Source organism: Podarcis muralis, chromosome 11, assembly GCF_964188315.1.
Source record: "Podarcis muralis chromosome 11, rPodMur119.hap1.1, whole genome shotgun sequence".
In the NCBI taxonomy this organism is placed as follows: domain Eukaryota; kingdom Metazoa; phylum Chordata; class Lepidosauria; order Squamata; family Lacertidae; genus Podarcis; species Podarcis muralis.
Window position 1 is genome coordinate 44,071,862 of NC_135665.1, and position 19,474 is coordinate 44,091,335.

A 19,474-nucleotide genomic window follows, 5' to 3' on the forward strand; every position below is an offset into this window, starting at 1 on the left:
CTGGTATTCAGAAAGACATTACTCATCTCCCTTGTTTTTAGAAGGCAAGTGAAAACATGCCTTCTAATACGTCAGCAACCCTTCTTCTGTTTGCTGCTTGGTGGCTGCTTTAAATGCTATAATTGTATTTTAGATATTTTTGTTGCTGTTTTAAAAACGTAAGCTACCTTTATTTTTGCAAATAACTTTAAAAGCAATAGGCTTTTATTTCACTTTGTTAGGATGTTCAGCATCAATTGTTTGAGAATCTGTGATATCTTAATGTTTAGGAATCTTCAGAATGCAAAGTATGTGTAAGCAGTAATGATTAGATTATTGAATTCTAGTATTAACTCTATGCTTGATGTGTCGTTCCCCCTCCCCCCCAGCTTTAATAGATACCTCAACTTGGGAATTCCCAGATGTTTGCAAGTATTACTTTGGATCATTCGGTCAATGGTCTAGCCTTTTGTTTTCGTTGGTATCCCTTATTGGAGCCATGGTGGTTTACTGGGTCCTCATGTCCAATTTCCTTTACAACACGGGGATATTTATTTATAGTAAGTGTGAACTTTTTCTTTTAATTCCTTGCAGCTGGGCCTTGGTTTTTCCTACCTGGCAAATAATATGTAATAGTTCATAGCAGAACGCATGGCTGCATCTGTTAAAAGCCGTTTTGGTCTATGTTTCAGTGTGTGTAATTATGTGAGTGTTTATTGCAAGCCACTTTGGACACCGTCTGCTGTAGAAAAGTGTCATATACAGTGGTGCCTCGCAAGACGAAATTAATTCGTTCCACGAGTTTTGTCGTCTTGCGGTTTTTTTCGTCTTGCGAAGCACGGTGTCGGGAAAGTTTTGGAAAAGCTTCAAAAATCACCAAAGTCTTTAAAAACCTCAAAAAAAAGGCTACCACACCGCGTTCTATGAGTTGCTCCTCGAAGTCAAGTCGCAACTGTATTAACGGTGTTAAGAAAAAGGAAACAAACTTGCAAGACGTTTCCATCTTGCAAAGCAAGCCCATAGGGAAAATCGTCTTGCGAAGCAGCTCAAAAAACAAGAAACCCTTTCGTCTTGCGAGTTTTCCGTCTTGCGAGGCATTCGTCTTGTGAGGTACCACTGTACATAAAATAACTTGCAGTGCAATCCTGCACATGTCTTCTCGGGAGGAAGACTATGAGTCTTCTTCTTATTAGTTTTTGTACTGGCCTTGCTTGCACGTCGCTTTGAACAACAGCTGCCACATTGCCAGGTGCTCGGCTATGATTTGGCTTAGCGTTGTGTCTGAAACCAGACTTGTGGTTTGTCTCTCTCCAAACAAAGCATGAGTGGGCCAAGAACATAATCTGGTTGCAGCTCATGGTTTGTCCGAAGAGAGACAAACCATGAGCTCAGGTTTGGATGTAACGCTAAGCCAAGCCATGCTTTACCTTGAAGTAGCATGGCATCACGACAAATGAAGCAGCTGTGATTGTTTTCCTGTGCCCCAGAATGCTGTGCATTCCCCTTTAAATCATAGTTAAGGTTAACTGTGGTTTAAAAATGACTTGCAAACCAAACCGTCGTTCATTTTTATAATCATCCTGAGAATATACTCAAAGGGCACTATAAAAATACTCTAAATAAATTTGCCCTTTAGAAAACCTGCTTATAAAACTCAAATATCACACTGAATAGACTATTACAGTGTGCGTACTAAGATCTCTGAGAAAACAAACTTTTCTCTGTATAAACAAATGCACAATATTTGAAATAAATTATTATAGTAGTGCCCTTTATTAAGGATGCTGATTCCTAGGAATCTCTTCAACACTGCACATTGTGGTGCCCTGGAACTAATTTAAATGTTATGAAAACATGCAGGTCCTTATATTTTTTGGCCATCTTTTGAGATCTGAGCATCATTCTCGGGTGAGCTTCCCCCACCTAGTGCTCTCCAGATGTTTTGGGTTACAGACTGACTTGGGTTACAGTCCAAAACATCTGAAGGGCAGCAGTTTGGGGAGGCTGTTCAATGTTAACATTTTAATTTAAATATATCTTACATATATGCTTCTATATACATCTTAAATATGTTTCCATACTATCTCAGATGCATCATAGGAGTATATTTTAGAAGGCTGTTTAAATGGGTTTGGTGTTTGCACTAATCCTAAACATGTAAGCAAGTCTTAATTAGGCTTTTAGTAAATCGGAGTAGGCATAATTGGCATAAAGTGGGCCACAGTCTTTCTTCATTGTGGAAACAGCAGGTGTTTTAAGCTATTTATCCAGCAGATGGCAATGTAGTTCACTATAGAAAGAAAAGTTAGCCCAGGCTAAGTTGCAGAATCACAGGTTTTGGGGTTTTTTAAAATGCTCCTTGGACTCTTGTAAGTATCTTTAAATAGATGACGCTGTTGTTGTTTTTTAAAAGTTCTTGCTGCCTAATGATTGCAGAGATATTCTTGACAAAGTAATGACAAAAACACAAAAGGGTTTGGAACAGGCTTGCAAGTGAGCAGCGGTCTAGACATAATAAGAGCCAGCATTGCAGCAAGATCAGGCTCTTGTCCAGGCCCCACTGGTCTAGTGCAAACCTGATAGAAATTCCTTACTGCTTTCCTGAAACTTGGGAGACAAGCAAGGAAGGATGAATTGAGGGTAATGGAACTGACGCAAATGACATACTCTCATTGCCTGGACACAATTTTACTCTGGAAACACCAGATCCAGAAATTTTGCAGAGTGCTGCTTGTAAGCATTAATTCTTTGGCTAGTTTATAATTTAAAAGTTGTATTTGATGTGAGACTTTAATGTGGTATTACAGTACAAGGTTAGGAGAGAAGAGGTGGGGAGAGAGAAGGAGGGGTAGTAAACCGTATTTTTCGCTCTATAGAATGCACCCGACCATAAGACGCACCTAGTTTTAGAGGGGAAGAACAAGAAAAAAAATTCTCTCCCCCTCTGCCCAGCGGAGCCCCTTCCATTTCTCCTCCCGCTTCGCTGAAGGGGTGCTGCGCAGAGAGGGAAAGCTGTGCAGCGCCTCTCCAGCAAAGCGAAGCCAGGAGAGCAAGAGGGATCGGTGCTCACCGATTCCTCTTGCTCTCCTGAGGCTTCGGGCGGCTATCCCTGAAGTCAGGAGAGAAAGGGGATCGGTGTGCTGCGCTCCGGAGGCTTCGCGTTGCTTTTGCCGAAGCCATGGAGCCTGCATTCGCTCCATAAGATGCACACACATTTCCCCTTAATTTTTGGAGAGGGAAAAGTGCATCTTATAGAGCGAAAAATATGGTAGTTTCCATTGGCACTGAGAGAGGTTGTGGAGGCCCAGGGCATGGTTGGCTGCCTTCAGTGGACTGCAGTGAGTTTTGTTTGCTTTTCATCACTCCACCCCACTGGCTTGCAATCCCAGGTCTAACCTGGGTGCCCTTTTTCCTGACCTGGAAGCTACCTCTCCCAATTATTTGTTGTGCTTACACAGAAGCAAGAGGGAATTGCTGGGCATGTGAACCTCTCACTTCATATGCCCAAGTAAACAAGGTCCAGTGGTGGTGGTGAACATTGGCACAAATTCAGTGCTGTAGATCAGGGATGGGGAAGCCGGTGCCCTCCAGATGTTGTTGAATTGTTTGGGCTTGGTGGGAGTTGGGAGTTTACCAACATCTGGAGGAGTAGAACAGAACTGTGGTAAGGTTGTTTTTTGTTGTTAAAACCTAAAACGACACTGTAGCTTCAGAAATAGTAGTCCTCTGCATGTTGCTTTCAGCATGCATCCTGTTTGTTCCAAAATACACATCAGAAGAAACTAGCTGCAGGGCTGAGATGTTCCTAAGTTGTTTGTCTTCCTTTCCCTCTTTAGATTATGCTCATCATATTAATGTAACGGATATTGTTCCTGGTACAAATGGGAGCACTAAAGGTAAGTTTCCAATCCCCCTCCCCTAATTCTCTCTCTCTCTTTCAATAAATAGTATTTATACTAAGATTCAAAGCATCTTTCAGTATTTCAAAAACATTATTTTAGAATATAAAGTAATGAAAGCAAACTGCTTAAAAGTGATAGATAAAATACACTAAAATACTTTTAGAATCAGAGGGATGCATCTCCAAGAGATTTTATGCAGTATTTAGGTCTATCCTGAATGACTAACATTAACCAAAAATAAAATTGGTTGAAAATAGTAAAATATTGCAGAAGTTTCTTTCCCAGGTTTATTTAAAAACCACATTAATAACAATCCTGATTGCAAATAGTAACTTCCAAAAACATAATTTATAGGGTTCTGTGTCTGCGTCAAAAGCTGTGTGAAAAATAATAATCAGTTTGTCACTCCCTTCCCCCTCAATCCAGAAAAGAGTTTCATGTGAATTTACTGCAGTACTGTCAACTTTCTCTCAAAACAGTAACTATTATGCAGACAATGGAGAGTAAACAGACTTGCAAAAATAACGCTGATGACTCGGTCGTGTCCATTGGCTTTTCTGAAACATGACCAACTGCTTTGTGCTTAAGGGCATTGTAACCGGCTTGGCATGCAGCCAGTGTGGGATGAAAAGATTTGCTCTAGGAAAATTCCACAGAATACTTAGTTAGACCACGCTCTGCACATAAATCACAGCTGTTTACTAATGACAGCTGCTTGCATCAGACCCCAGAAATGGTAATCTTGTACTTCACAGGTCACTGACTAAGGTCACATGACAATAGCAGGTTAGAGTGCTTTAACCTGAATCTGAAAGTGGGTGGGGACAGATTGAATGAGTAAAAGGAATGCGCAGGTGAGCCATACTGAAACCCCTCCTTGCTGTTTACCTCTCTATTGTTGGCATCCTTCTGTTTAAAGAGAGGGGTGTGCCTCTGGGGGAGAAGTCAAACTGCTGCATTAGCAGCACTGATGTGACCTCCCTGGGCATAGCCTCACATAAAACACAACCTGTTCAGGGTATTTGTTGGGCCAGCATCTTAATTTTAAAAAAGGCCCTTAAACTGTGTGTTGGCTCATTTGTTTGGCATGTTCACATGTCAGCAATCCATAGTCTAGGAAGAGATTACACTGACACGTGAACGCTGTATACCAATAGTTGTCAACTTTTTTGGGGTCCAGGGGCACATGTGGAATTTTGAGAATGGCTGATGTCAGGGGTGTAGCTTAATGCAGTGGCATGCGCTCAGTGGGCTAGGGGGACCGGGCTATTTCCCTAAATGTTCCTGGTAAGTTAGAGCAGGGGTCAGCAAGCTTTTTCAGCAGGGGGCTGGTCCACTGTCCCTCAGACCTTGTGGGGGCTGGACTATATTTTGAAATAAAAATAAAAATGAACGAATTCCTATGCCCCACAAATAACCCAGAGATGCATTTTAAAGAAAAGGGCACATTCTACTCATGTAAAAACCCGCTGCTTCCCGGACCGTCTGCGGGCTGGATTTAGAAGGCGTTGGGCCGGATCCGGCCCCCGGGCCTTAGTTTGCCTACCCATGAATCAGAGTATTAAAGCCTCATTCTCAAAACCCAGGTGGCGTCTGGCTGGCTTAGGGAGGCAGATGCGATGCTCACGTGTGCAGCTTTTGAATGTTGCAGTGTCACACGTGTGACGTCGCTCCCCCTCCAATTGCCATCTCAAGTTGGCACCTCTGGCCCTACCTGTTCCCTTATGAAAAAATTCACTACATGCCACTGGTTTAATGCAAAATGGCTGCCCCCTGCAGAAGAGCAGACTTTCTCTGTCGTCTTAAGAGAAGCAAATTCCATAGATATTCCTTATATTGTTTTCTGCAAAGTGGGTGAGGGTTGTGGGTGAGTGTGAAGAGACAACATACAGGTATTCAGCAGCCAAAACGGTCAGCTGTTTCCCTAAATTACGGATGTGGAATCTGACTCTCTAAATCCTGTTGGACTCAAGTTCCCATCAGCCCCAGGTAGCATAAACAGTGGTCTGGGATGATGGGAACTGCAGTCCCAAGATCTGGAGAGCCACTGGCTGCCTTAATTGGAGAACCCAAGTTGGTCACTCTGTTTATTCCTAAGTTCACACCACAGTAGGCAACTTATTCATTTTGATGCTTAGGCTCTGGTTTCCCCTCCTTGTTATGCTTTCCTTGAACTAAACCACTGCTTGTTTCCCTTTTGGTTCTACAGTAATCTGCCCAGGTGATGCGGGCAAGGAAGTACCAGGAAACAGAACCTGGACGCTTTCTTCTACCGGTGATTCAGGATTTGAGGAATTTGAACGGCTATGGAGCAAATCGAAAACTGTCCCTCTTTACTTGAGCATCCTTGTTCTGCTATTGAATTTCAAGTCTCCCTCTTTCTTTGCCAAATTCAACGTCTTAGGTAGGCAATGATTTGACTAGAGAATGTACAGTCTGTGTTGGGGCAGAATGCCTCACAGTTACCACAAGACCTGAAATGTTTCCCCATTGCATATCCACTGTTTTCACTTAATCGGTTAGTCAATATTTCGTCATTTTCCCTGAACTGAGGGCCAGGCTACACTTCACACAACAGATCTGTGATCAGATCTCTCCCAATGTCTTTTGTAAAGCTTAAAACATGGGTGGGCAATCTTTTTTTCTGTTGAGGGCTGCTTTCTCTCAGGGATTGCATACTCATGGTGGGCAAGACTGAAGCCAGCAGTGGGCGGAGCCAGTGCCAAAAGTAGGTGGGGTCACCTTTGACCTGCCCTGCTAAATAGGCTGTTGGAAGAGGGGCACATCACTCTTCCAGTACCTTTTTAATGCAAGAAGCTTGTGTTTAAAGGCAACCAGTTCTTTTTATTTATCCTTTGCTCTTTAGCAAATGCATTTCACAGAACTTCAGGGTTTATAAATTTCATTCAGGAATTCTGTTATTTTTCTCTCCCTCTTTTTCCCCACCCTTTTACAAATTTCTTAGATTTAGAGCAGCCAATAATAATAATAATAATAATAATAATAATAATAATAGTAATAAATTTATTATTTATACCCCACCCATCTGGCTGGGCTTCCCCAGCCACTCTGTGCAGCTTCCAACAAAATATTAAAATACAGTAATGCATCAAACATTAAAAGCTTCCTTAAACAGGGCTGCCTTCAGATGTCTTCTAAAAGTCTGGTAGCTGTTGTTCTCTTTGACATCAAGTAAACTTGCATTAACATGATTTTCTGACCCCTCTCCATGTGTTCTCTAGTTCGAACCTGGCTGAATAAGATGCAAAATAATTTTATCTCGGTTGCATTAATCTCAAAGCTGATTTGCAAATGAAAAACAAAACACAGAAAAGGGCAAGTGAAGAGAGAAGGATCGGAGGCAGGGGAGCTGTTTTGGGTTGGTCCAAGCTAGAGATCGAAAAGCAACACTTCTGCTCCTACTTAATTTAAATGTATCTGAGTGACTTGTGGTTTTCCCTCTTCCCTTATTGCAGGTACCGTTTCAGTCATCTACCTAGTTATCCTCGTTACTGTGAAAGCTGCTCTCTTGGGATTCCATTTAGAATTTGACTGGTTTAAATCAACCACATATTTTGTACCAGGTAAACTTTATATATATATAAAACAGCCATCAGTATTGACTTTAAAACACTCCATTTTAATCATCTGATAAAATGAAAGTGGTTTCGAAAGTATTCTTCAGCCCCTGTATATAATTCCTTTTGAATTGGTTACCAGTACAGTTCAGGCTACTATATCACTATTGGAATTAATTGCAAGAAACGTAGATTGAGTTGGAACAGTAGGGTGTAGGTCACCATTTATACACTGGTCATTTGCAATTTATAAGAGCCATTAACCAAGGAGCAAAATGCTCAAGCATGCCATGCAGTTTAAATATTTTAAATGAGGCCTTTAAAGAAAATGGGGATTTTCCAGGTGTTGTCGGACTCCAACTCACAACATTCAGGCCCTTGGCCATAGTGGCTGGAGCAGATGGGAACTGGAGTGCAGCAGTAGCTAGGGGACCACAGCTTTCCCATCCCTGTTTATAATTTATTGGACCCAATATCATTCTGTGGTGGCTGATCTCAATAATAACAGTAGTACTTAAGAAAAAGAAATTACCGTATTTTTCGCTCCATAAGACACACTTTTTCCCTCCTAAAAAGTAAGGGGAAATGTGTGTGTCTCTCATGGAGCGAAAGCAGGTGGGAGGCTCTGCTCAGCACTCCCTTTAAAGAGCTGCGCCTAGCGTGTGTGCGGCTCTTGGGGGCTTTTCCGCGAGGTGGGACTGACAGGCTGCCCTCTGTCCCTTCCCACACCTCCCAGAAAAGCCAGCAAGAAAAGCCGGGCTCTGCTCACCGCTCCCTTGTAAGGGCTCCCTTTCGTCACTCCTCCCGCTTTGCTGGGAAGCCAGCAGAACAAGAGGTACTGTGCAGCTATCGCTCTTGCTCTGCTGGCTTCAGCGAGAGCTGCGCAGTTTGCTCTGCTGGCTTCTCAGTGAAGCGGGAGGAGCGACGGAAGGGTTTAAAGCAAGAAAAGCGAGAGCCCCTTACATGCTCTGCGCAGAATATTTTTTTTCTTGCTTTCCCCCTCTAAAAACTAGGTGTATCTTATGGTCAGATGTGTCTTACGGAGTGAAAAATATGGTGCATCAGTACCTAGTGCAATCCTTGTTGCATAATCCTTACAACAAGCCTGTCAGGAGGGCTGGTATGATCACCCTCTATTACAGGTGCAATAATTTTAGTGTAAGCAATTGAGGTTTGACTAAGGCCACCAAGCAAGTTTCATGACTGAACTGATTTCCCCTTCTGCCATCAAGTTGCTCTTTCATTTATGCTCTTAAGCACTTTGCTTGCACCAGCCCTGCAAACATCAGGCCACCAGAACTCCCACACACACACCAGGGCCCCATCTGAATTGCTCTCACACCTGCATCCGTATATGGCTTTTCCTCTCCTTCAGCTTCTCAGTTCTGCCAAAGGAGATGGAGGGGAGAGGGATTGACTACGGTATTTGAATGGGTAGAGAATTCCTTTCCTCATTTGACAGAGTCTCAATTCAGGAAGGGCATCAGGTGGAACAAAGGCGGCTGTCCTCTTCCCCCCTTTTCTGTGATCCAGGCCTCTAGCTATGTGGGACCAACTAGCCCTATTATTGCCCATAGTGATGCCTAGGATGATCAGTGTGGGGAGGAAGGAGAAGAGCTCCATCCAAGACTTGGCAACACTTTCAGGGACTCCCCCATGCAGCTGAATCTACTCAGATGTGGGGAAATGGTTGCATAAGAAGCACCCCCAGGTCTGACAATTCCAGAGTGATTTCAGCACTGCATGAAGGTTGGGTTTTCTGGCCAGAGGCTGTGGGTAGGTTGACTTTTCCAGCTTGCTAGCACCTGGAGCTTGCATTGGCACTAGTCAAAATGCTCTTGAGGCCATTAGCCTCTTTTTCTTCCTCCAAAAGGCTTGTAATGAGGCATCAGGGACCTTCACTAGGAGTCTCATTCTGCTGCCAAAAAAAAAAAAAAAAAGAGCTCTGAAGAACTTGCTTTCTTCATGTGGTGTCTGATTAGAATTAGGTACTCTTTTCGCCTGGGGAATCGTTATGTCAGTTGCTAACATTTAATTAATTCTTGCTGGGGGAAGTAGAAACACCCTTTCTGCCCACTCCCCAGTGAATTTCAGAGGGGTTCAGCACCACCCTACCCTGGTAATGCATTTGCTTTAGAGAACAGTTCAGCTGTTCTCCAAGTCACAATAGATCAGTCGTCATAAACCCAAAGAGAACTTCTGGCGACTGTTCCCAACACAGCTTTCCTCCACAGAAGAACACATGTGGAAAATATTGTACAGTGGTACCTCTGGTTACATACTTAATTGGTTCCGGAGGTCTGTTCTTAACCTGAAACTGTTCTTAACCTGAGACACCACTTTAGCTAATGGGGCCTCGTGCTGCCGCTGCACCGCTGGAGCACGATTTCTGTTCTCATCCTGAAGCAAAGTTCTTAACGCAAGGTACTATTTCTGGGTTAGTGGAGTCTGTAACCTGAAGCGTCTGTAACCTGAAGCATATGTAACCCGAGGTACTACTGTATAAGAAGTCCCTCTCCATGTTCTAGTGAATGGAACTAATTCTATTCCAACAATCGTCTTCCCGCAAATGCCATTGTCATAAGTTTGTTTATCTGTAAAACTTGCATCCTGTACTTCTGTCAGAAAACCCCAGAACACCTGCTGCAAATACATACATAAAGCACAATAATAATAAAGCATCACATAGGTTGTCTTTTCACTACTACCTTTTTATCCTCAAAACAAACCTGCAAGGTAGGTTAGTCTGAGAGATGATGACTGGCCCATGCTCACTTTGTAGGTTTCATGGCTGAGTGAGAATTTCAAGTTGTTTCCTCTGGTCCTATAATCCATTACTCTGCCCAATCTAGCCAGTATACTATGCTGGGTCTCTCAGCTGGCTTGCCCCATAATAACACTGGCAGGAAGTGGATAGGAGAAAAGCCCTTTTCCCCCTCAACCCACTCTGTGATGGGATGGAATACGTGAGGGAAATAATTCTCTTATGTTCCCAGGTTGATTTCTCTTACCTCTCTCACACATATACATCATCATTATTATTATTATTATTATTATTATTATTATTATTATTATTATTATTTATTATATTTATTTCAGTGTTCTAAAGAGGGTAGAAATTAGTATATGAACATGTTCCACAAGTTATTTTTCTGGAGTCCTCCCACTCAGTTTACTTGGACAGCGAGCCAGGACAGAAGCAGACTAGCCCAACTCCCTGAAGGCCACGGGGCTGCAGCTGTTGAGGAGAGAGAGGAAGCACTGCATGCCTTTGTTCTATTATGTATAAACTTTAGCGCAGTTAAAATACTATTTAACAAATGCTTTCTCTAATCTACTTTCAGTATTCTTGTTTCCCGCCTTTCTCTCTTGTGTGTCTCTCTCAATATAGGAAGGAATGCTAAGGGGCTGTCTTCATGCAGGCAGTTGCCCCATGGTGGCCAATTCAGAGGCAACCGTGTGCACATAGAAACGTTAAATATGTGACATTTATATTATCTCACCAATACAACCGCCTCCTTTTTGTGGTTTCAGTTGATAGGGAGGCAGCGTTGAAATGCAAGAAAGCTGGCTTGTGCCGTTGTCTGTCACAATCGTTGTCTGTTAGGCTGTGCACTTGCAAGAGCTGATGTAATGTAGTGACCACATAATGTGAGCTCCCAGCTCAAATGCTATGAACTCGCTAAGCAACTTGCTCTCTTTCAGCCCCTCCCATTGAAACGGAAAGTTAAACTTCCAGTTTATGATAAACTGCTTCCCCCCCTTTGCGAAGCTCAGGGTGCAGCTGTCAAAAACCTGTCAAAAACACTTTCTCCTTTTTAGGAGAAACTTGAAATACTGATTTGTTGAGCTTACCATGTAGAAAAAAGGAGTTACAGTGACCCATTTTTTTTGTCAGTCATGTCCTGTTTTATAATTTAAGTTGTACAATTTTGTAACATACCACCATTTAGAGAAAGAGTATTACAAAACTGGGCCAGATTTATTACTGCCCCATGTAACGGTAAGTGCCGCAGCTTTAAGTGCTTCAATACAGATGGCAGAACCTAATATGGTTCTGTGTTCCTTTTTTTGTATATTTTTTATAGGCGATGGACAAAATTCATAAAACTAAGGTCATTTCTCATTAAAAGCAAAAAGAGTTGCTGCTTGCTATAATGCAAAACATATGTAACTTTGACGAATTTGTAAGGAGTCCACGCCGAGATTCCGGATTTGCGGTTTGGAAAATGTTTCTCCCCTCTTCTCCCATCCCCTATAATAGTGTAAATAATGGCGCTAAAAAGGTTTCCTAGTCAATGGCTGACCTTTGCGGTAAACATCATTTCCCATCCAAACAATGAAATATGGAGTGATTGAGCTTTAGTTTGACAGCAGGGATAGGAAAAACCATTTGCGCTGCTAGAGAGATGCGCACTTCTCTTAGTCCTCCTTGGTAAAGATCCAAATAGAAAAGATGCCTCAGGGACAAAACAAAAACAGTTGCAGACAAATAGCTTGTGTGGGCCACAGTGGCATGCAAACTCCATGGAGATGGTCCAGTTTGTGCCATATGCATATTCATACCTGAGAGAGTTCATTTTACCTGCGACTGCAGTTGCATCAATTTCAGCTTAGCTTGATTTAGCATGCAGCACAGAGCTGTTCCCTGACAGCCCTCCAGATGTCCTTCGTCAGAAAACACTGCTCAGATTTTGCTGTTTACTGGCACACTTAATCTGTGAATGTTTATAGTCTGCATGGTTATCCAAACAGAGCAGGGTAGCGGGTGGAGGGAAGAGGACTGGAGAATGATGCAGCTTTGATGAATTGTTTGTGAATTGGAACAGATGTCAAGCCAAGCAAACTGCATTTTGGTGAATCCAGATTTTTTTTAACTTTAATCAGACCAGTCCTACAAGCTTTGCAAGTTCACCCCTGGCACTCTGTTAGATCATGGGTGGGCAAGGTGGCTCATCTTTCAACAGCCATCCCTGAATCTGAAGCAGGCAGGGCAGTCACCCCATGTTTCTACCCATTTTTATGAAACGGAAAGAGCACACTGGACACAATCTGCACAGCCACTAGGCTAGGGCAACAGTAAAAAGAAAAGGGTGGTGGTGTTTAGAATAGTAGTCTTGGTGGCAGATTGGTGCATAAATTCTGCATAAATTTCCTAGGTTGTTTTCCAAAATACAGGCATTTTGTTAGACAGTCTTTTAAAAATCGTTTTTCTTGGGGGGTTTTTTAATAAAAAAAAGTATTAAACCATTTATTTATTTAAATAACCCTGTAACCCATGGTACATCATTTTCACAATACAAATGTAGGGGGAGAGCAATCTTGGTTCATTTCATGAGTAGAAAAACAATGCCTCTTAATTATCCCAGCAGGATCAGTCCACAGAGTCCTGTGGGTGGGTGGTGGAATCCCACAACCACCTTGTCCATTGGATAAAAGTATACCATTGAGCTCCTTGTCCTCATACTGAGCTATTCTCAAAGCTCGGCTTGTTTAGTTAGTATTTCTGGCAAAATGCTTTGCCAGATGTAATAACACTCCCCCCCCCCCAAAGCAAGCCTGCAAAATGGTTGTGGCATTTGTTGAAGGAGCTAGATGAGCACTCCAACACCCAACTGGTACAGCAAGGAAACGTTTAGCCGCAAAATTACATTTCTGTTACTCAGCAGTAAAAAACATAATTTTTAAAAGGTACGTAATATGAATTGGGTGGTGAGAAGAAGAAACTAGTTGGTGTTTTTGGCTGTTAAATGAGAAATGGAAAGGTAGCACTCACCAAGAAGCACAAAAAACGGGGGGATTAAGATTATTGATGGTTAAACCATGAAACAGAACTTCTGGACGTTAAAAATCCTTGTTTAAAAATACATGTTGGGGTTTTTTGTTTTTTTTAAAAAAGGTTGATAAATTTGTGGCTGTTCAAGTGTTTAAAGCGGGGGTCAGCAAACTGTTCCACTGTCCCTCAGACCTTGTGGAGTGCTGGACTATATTTGGGGGGGGGGATGAACAAATTCCTGTGCCCCACAAATAACCCAGAGATGCATTTTAAATAAAAGGACACATTCTACTCATGTAAAAACACGCTGATTCCAGGAATGTCCGCAGACCGGATTTAGAAGGTGATTGGGCTGGATCCGGCCCCTGGGCCTTAGTTTCCCTACGCATGGCTTAAAAGTTTAGTGAACCTGTTGACATCTTTTCTCCATTGATCAGCATCCCCCGCTCAAAGCTTGCATTGGCTGTCACTAACCACTATGCCTGACACTAAGGCAGTCAAATTTCAAATAACAACCATAACCATAGCAGAACACTCTTGCGGGGATGGAATCATATTTTCCCAACATGCAAACTGGGTTTTCCTGGGGGAAAGCTATTTCCTTGTGATAGAAGTGCTTTGTTTAAAAAAAAAAATTGTGCAGCAACTACATAATAATTTTGTTCCACCCATCCTCCATAGAGACCCTTACACTCAGGGTTAGTGTTTTGCTGTTGCCTACCAATTTCTGAACTTCAAAATTCCCATGCCTGAATTAGTGTCATTTTGCAGGCGGTGGAGTGGGGCGGAATAATATGATGCAGACCGTAATGAGCGGTTACCAATCCATTTGGATGATTCTTACTTTTAGGACAGAAAAGTTGAATTTAAAGTAAGCTAAACGAAACGTATTTTCCCCATGCATGTGTTTGTTGGTAATCAAGAAGAAGGGAAAACTTCCAAGGGCAATTAGGAATACAGTATCCTGGAGACAGATGTGCATTCTATTGTCTTCTTGCAGTAATAAGTGCCAGGACAGAGCTTTATCGCATTTGAGCAAGGGCAGAGAAACAGCAGGAACTCTGAAACAAATGACCTTCTGCAGCTGACATCAAAAGCAGCAAGCTAATCCAATATAGAGCACAAATGCTTATTGGAAGGCATTTCTCTGGCTCCTCTCCCATTTGCCAAAACTGATTATATCCCACCCTGAACCCATTTGTTCCATCATGTAGATTGAACGGTGTGTTCAGAGTGGTAAATAGAACAGAGACAGTTAAAGGGAGTTATACTGAATATATGTGTCAGGGAACTGCCATCAGTACTGGAGGGGGAGCACAAAAGCCAGAGGGATTCCAGAGAGCGTCCAGGGATCGGGAGGAGGAGCCCATCTTCTGGGGAAGAGAATCAGCGTAGCACCAGTGGAGAAGGGGGGCAGGTGGGGGAAGCGGCGAGGCGGTCCCATGACTCCTTACCTGGGACCAGCGAACGCCCACTCACGGATTCTGCCAGCGATTGATTCAGCCACGGGTGAGTGGCTGTCCGGACAGAAGAGGTTCACTTTGGCTGCCCAGCCAGGTGTTTGCACCCAGCCAGGGAGATAGGCACCTGCTTACACACGAGCAACCCCTTAGAACCATTACAATATACTTTAAAAAAAATGCTGCCTTGGACCTCCATATTGGAGGAAGAATGTAAGTTAGATATTCTGCTAATAAAAGGAATACAGGCTTTATACTTAAAATATACAAGGTGTCAGGTCCATAAGTAATTCCCTGTTTCCCGTCACTAATTTCATAGAATCATAGAATTGTAGAGCTGGAAGGGACCACGACCCTGAGATTAATAGTCTCATGTTGTACGGACTATGCTATCAGTTTGATGATAATCACCAACACGTTGTTGCAATGTGAGTGGATGGTATTCAAACCGGGGGGTGGGGGGTGGATATTAAACACAAAAGTTCCTCCCTCCTCTGCCCAAGATCAGGAATTGATGTTGGTTCAATGCATTCTCTCCTCATTCGTGTTCCCTTCATAACATACAGAAGTGTTTCCCAGAGTTTTTGAAAGTAACCCAGGATATCAAATCACTTTTCTCTAGTGGTTTCAATATTCAGAAGGACATATGAGAAAACATGTTTACCCAAGGACCATTCTTGATCTCATGGCACAGGATTAAAGAATTCAGTTTTCTGACACCCTTCAAGCCTTTGTTGCAATTCTAAAAATTAGAACGTTTTCAAGACTTTGTGCCAATACTGCTGCTGCTTTTTTGTAACATCTGAGCGGTATACCCAATAAAAACAGTCATGTTGGAGCACTGGTATTGCACATGTGCTATACTACACACACACACCCCATTCATAAAATTTTGTGAGACCTGACAATAAGCTTTCAAGTTATATTGAAAAGAAGTGCTTTAATCCCTGCTTCAGTAGTTCCTTATTTACTTCCTGCGCTACTGAATTTGGTGTATCATTTTTCACGATAACTTTATTTTAGATTTTCTCAACGGTCAGAGGAGATTCAGGCCTTGCTCAGATGCAACAACAAAACAGGGTTTGTTTTGAGCCTTAAGGCCGGATGCTTCCTTCCCTACTCCTAAAATAATTAAAGTACAGACATACCTTGGAGGTTGAAGGAATCTGTTCCGGAAATCCATTCAACTTCCAAAACGGTCAACTTCCAAGGCGTGGCTTCTGATTGGCTGCAGGAGCATCCTGCAGCCAATTGGAAGCTGCGCCAGACGTGTGTCTTCTGAAAATCGTATGAAAACTGGCACAATCACTTCCGGTTTTCTATTGTTCAGGAGCCAAAACGTTCAAGATGTACAGGCGTCTGGCTTCTAAGTTTACACTGTATTCATTTCTGCCAATGAGCTGCATCAGCACTCAGCAAATGGGTGGTTTGCTCAAATTTGTTAACAAAGCAATTGGTAAAGCTGCTTGTTTGATATGTGTTTGGCTACTACCGTTCCTCTTCCTTTTACCATGCTTCCCCCTTCAAGAAATTATTGACGTTTCTCCTATATGGCGCAGCTGGAGCCTTAAAATTGGCCACAGAACCAGGCCCAGGAATCAGTAAAGTGGGAGAGCAGTGGTACCTATTGTAGTGGTGTTGGCAGCCATTTTGTTAATTATAATTTTTTTTTGTTTCTCCAGAGTTCAGGACTCTGTTTCCTCAGCTTACAGGGGTGCTGACTCTGGCCTTCTTTATTCATAATTGTGTAATTACACTGCTTAAGAACAACAAGAACCAGGAAAGCAATGTAAGTACAGCACGAGGGATTTGTATCTACATATAATGACCCACTCTTGTATGAGCTGCTTTTGCATACTAGATGTGATGTGCACAGATATAAAAGAACTCGCATTCTTGGTCCTTTCCCCAAGATTCTGCCCTGCTCCTTTATGCTGCATCGCTTGTGCGTATCTTAACCGTTGGCTGGGTGAATTGGTGGGGAGGTACACACAGGAACAACCTGTGCATACAGCAATTGGCTACTGTTGGGGTTAGATCCACATCTGAATCCTGAAGTTAGAGCCATAAGACAGGGAGTGGCAGCATGCATATTATGTAGGTGAACGGAATGCCTCAAAAGAATTTGAAACGTAGATGGAACGTGTTTTCGCATGTTCTCTCGAATAGACAAAATGGCAGCCCCCAAACTACAATGCATGAACTAAAATGGGTTGCAAACCTTCGCCAGGGTTTAACATGGGTGGCCGACTTATTTTGCTCTGAGGGCTACTCTTAATTTGTTCATTTGCATGAAAAAAAGACATCCTGCATATCGTTTTCCTGAGCATTCTAGATAACTAATCTCCCCTAATGCGTGTGCAGTCTTCTCATTCTGAAATTATTATCCTCAAGTCTGGGAAAGTTAGCATCACTTCTAAAGATAAGCTGATATAAACAGCCAAAGAGTTGAAAAAAGCATTAGGAAGTGGGGCTTTACTGCACTGGCCTTTTCCATACTTCAAGCGTATTTGTCATTACGACTATAAGCTTTTTTCTACAACCTTGAGTTTTAGACCATGGAGGGGAGGATTGAATTGGAGGCTCCAGTAAGATGCACAAAAATATCTCAGAAGGCCCAGGTTGCCTGCAGTGGTAGATCTGGTCTCCATTGTGAGCTACATGATCTTTGAGCTGAAATCTCTGGCTCAGATCTCAGCTCAGCCATAAGGTCACCGTATGACTTTATTAAAGCCTGCGTCTCTCAATCTGCCTCAAGTCCCCGCCCCCGCCTTAATCTGTAATGTGGGGATAATATTACTGCTTAGTGCTTACAGCACTTGAAGTTGCTGTGTGCGACCTAATGTGATCCACTAGTTTGAAACCACCCTTCCCACCATCATCAGTAACATGTAGATAATAATACTAGCTTGAGGTTGTTATGAAGGCAGCAAAAGATAGTAGCTGAGATAAGTGTGGAGCATTTACTGATCAGGCAGGGTTCTTTTTCGCCCGTGATGAAGTATGTTTGGTTTTTATCATTTATATTCTGATCAAGCACCTGTTCTGATAAGTTAATTATGACTCTGGTTCCATTTGTTTTTGGTAATGCCCAATTCAATTTCCCACAAAAATTAGCATGTTGGGGAAATGGCTAGGTTTCTTCTCCTGGACATCTTTGTGTAAGAATTATATTTTTTTAGTTGTATGAAGGAGTACTCAATTGCATGAGTCGCCACCTGAAGTCTTAAGTGGTAAAGTCGGATCACTTATTCTATTGTTTGCAAGAATTAGGCTGTTAGATGCTTTAGGTCTGTCCATCCCACACCCCTGGTAACATGTTTAAACCATGTCTTTGACACAGATAAAATCTCTACCATGTTATCCAAGGTCTCGTATGGAGGGTTTATTTAGCAAACTGAGCCATAAGATAGCCTTTCTTCATCATCCTCCTTTGTGTGGGGTGAGTGGGGAAAGATTAATCAATATAACAACTGGAAGAGTATCCCGTTAACATGCTGCAGGTTTGATAAGTGAAAATCATAGGTGTGCTCTGAAGTTGCACTTTTATACAGTTTCGTACAAGAGGATTTTATAACAATGATTTTGCTCTGTGCCAGTTTCTATGACATCATAATGCCTCTTGAGGACTGGAACTGGAAAAATGATTGAACTGAGCAACAAAAATAAGCAGGAGTATAGAATGCCTTCCATACGTGGAGAAGCAAAAAAACCACTGGGGTCCTTGAACTTAGAAAACGAATGACTAAGAAGGGATTTGATAGAAGCATATAAACCCACAAATAGGTTGAAATGGATAAATAGGGAATGCAAGAGTTTGGGTTTTTTTCCTTTTTTCCTTTGCTTTGCTTCATACTAGAATTAAAAGGCACCAAATGAGATTTATATGCCGCCAGTTCCAACTTCTCCATGCTTTGACCACACTGGCTCTTCTAACACTTTCATAAACTAATACTAACAATCAAATGACACAGTTCATAATCTGTGACACGGTTCTAATTAAGCTAGTGTGGGACAATGGTGAGAGTTTTGGAATAAGACTAGTGAGACCCAGGTTCAGATCCAGCAATGAAGATTACTGGGTGACCTTGATGAAGCGTTCTGGGTGACTTGGTGTAATCTGCTTCAAAGGGTTGTTTTGAAGATTAAATTAGATAGGAGCATGCCATATATTCTGGCTTCTCCTGCCTTCCCTCCATGGAGTTCATAAATATAATAAAACAAGCAAGCAGGCCCAAGCCTGTTTCCTCTGTCTGTTCCTTACATTCCTTCATACTCTTTAGTGATTTTGGCCAAATCCTGGAAGTCGTTGGTTCACATCTAGTCTGTGAAGCTCTCCCGGTCAGAGTTTCCGACTGTGTCCACCTCTGAGGAAAACCTGTGTGGCTCATGCCAATTTTCCTCAGTTGTACTTGTCATCGGGATTACAAACAGTGACTCACAGACCTTTACCAGCTACTTATTTCTTCTTCTCCTCCTCCCCCCTTGATAATATATTCTCCATCTTATATCAAGACAATACCTTCACGCTCCCTCTTCCTGCCAGGCCCAAGAGCCCTGTTTGTGGGTAAGGCATTAGGAGAATGTGTTCCATAACCACTGCAGGGATTAAGTGGGAATCCTGCATTTTAAGGCTGCCTATGTATTCTTCACATTTTTATTCTCTTCCCCCTTCCCTTGATTCCATCTCCCAAGGAATGCTTACACAATGTCTTGGGCCAAAGCCAGCGTTTTATGATGTGTTTGTACAGTTCTTTGCATGGTGGGCTGCTGATCTGT

General features: G+C 42.5%; 1 protein-coding gene across 4 annotated transcripts in view; it reads left to right on the forward strand.

Moving 5' to 3' along the window:
- Window positions 1-19,474, forward strand: part of SLC38A9 (solute carrier family 38 member 9) — a 46,592-nt gene that overhangs the window by 9,997 nt on the left and 17,121 nt on the right. For 3 of the 4 annotated variants that reach the window (XM_077936378.1, XM_028748481.2, XM_077936379.1), the window contains 5 exons: window positions 369-539; window positions 3,816-3,875; window positions 6,091-6,285; window positions 7,358-7,465; window positions 16,378-16,484. In XM_077936378.1, the coding sequence (XP_077792504.1) occupies window positions 369-539; window positions 3,816-3,875; window positions 6,091-6,285; window positions 7,358-7,465; window positions 16,378-16,484 (641 nt within the window). The remainder of the gene's footprint in view (window positions 1-368; window positions 540-3,815; window positions 3,876-6,090; window positions 6,286-7,357; window positions 7,466-16,377; window positions 16,485-19,474) is intronic. The other variant, XM_077936377.1, reaches the window with a different exon arrangement.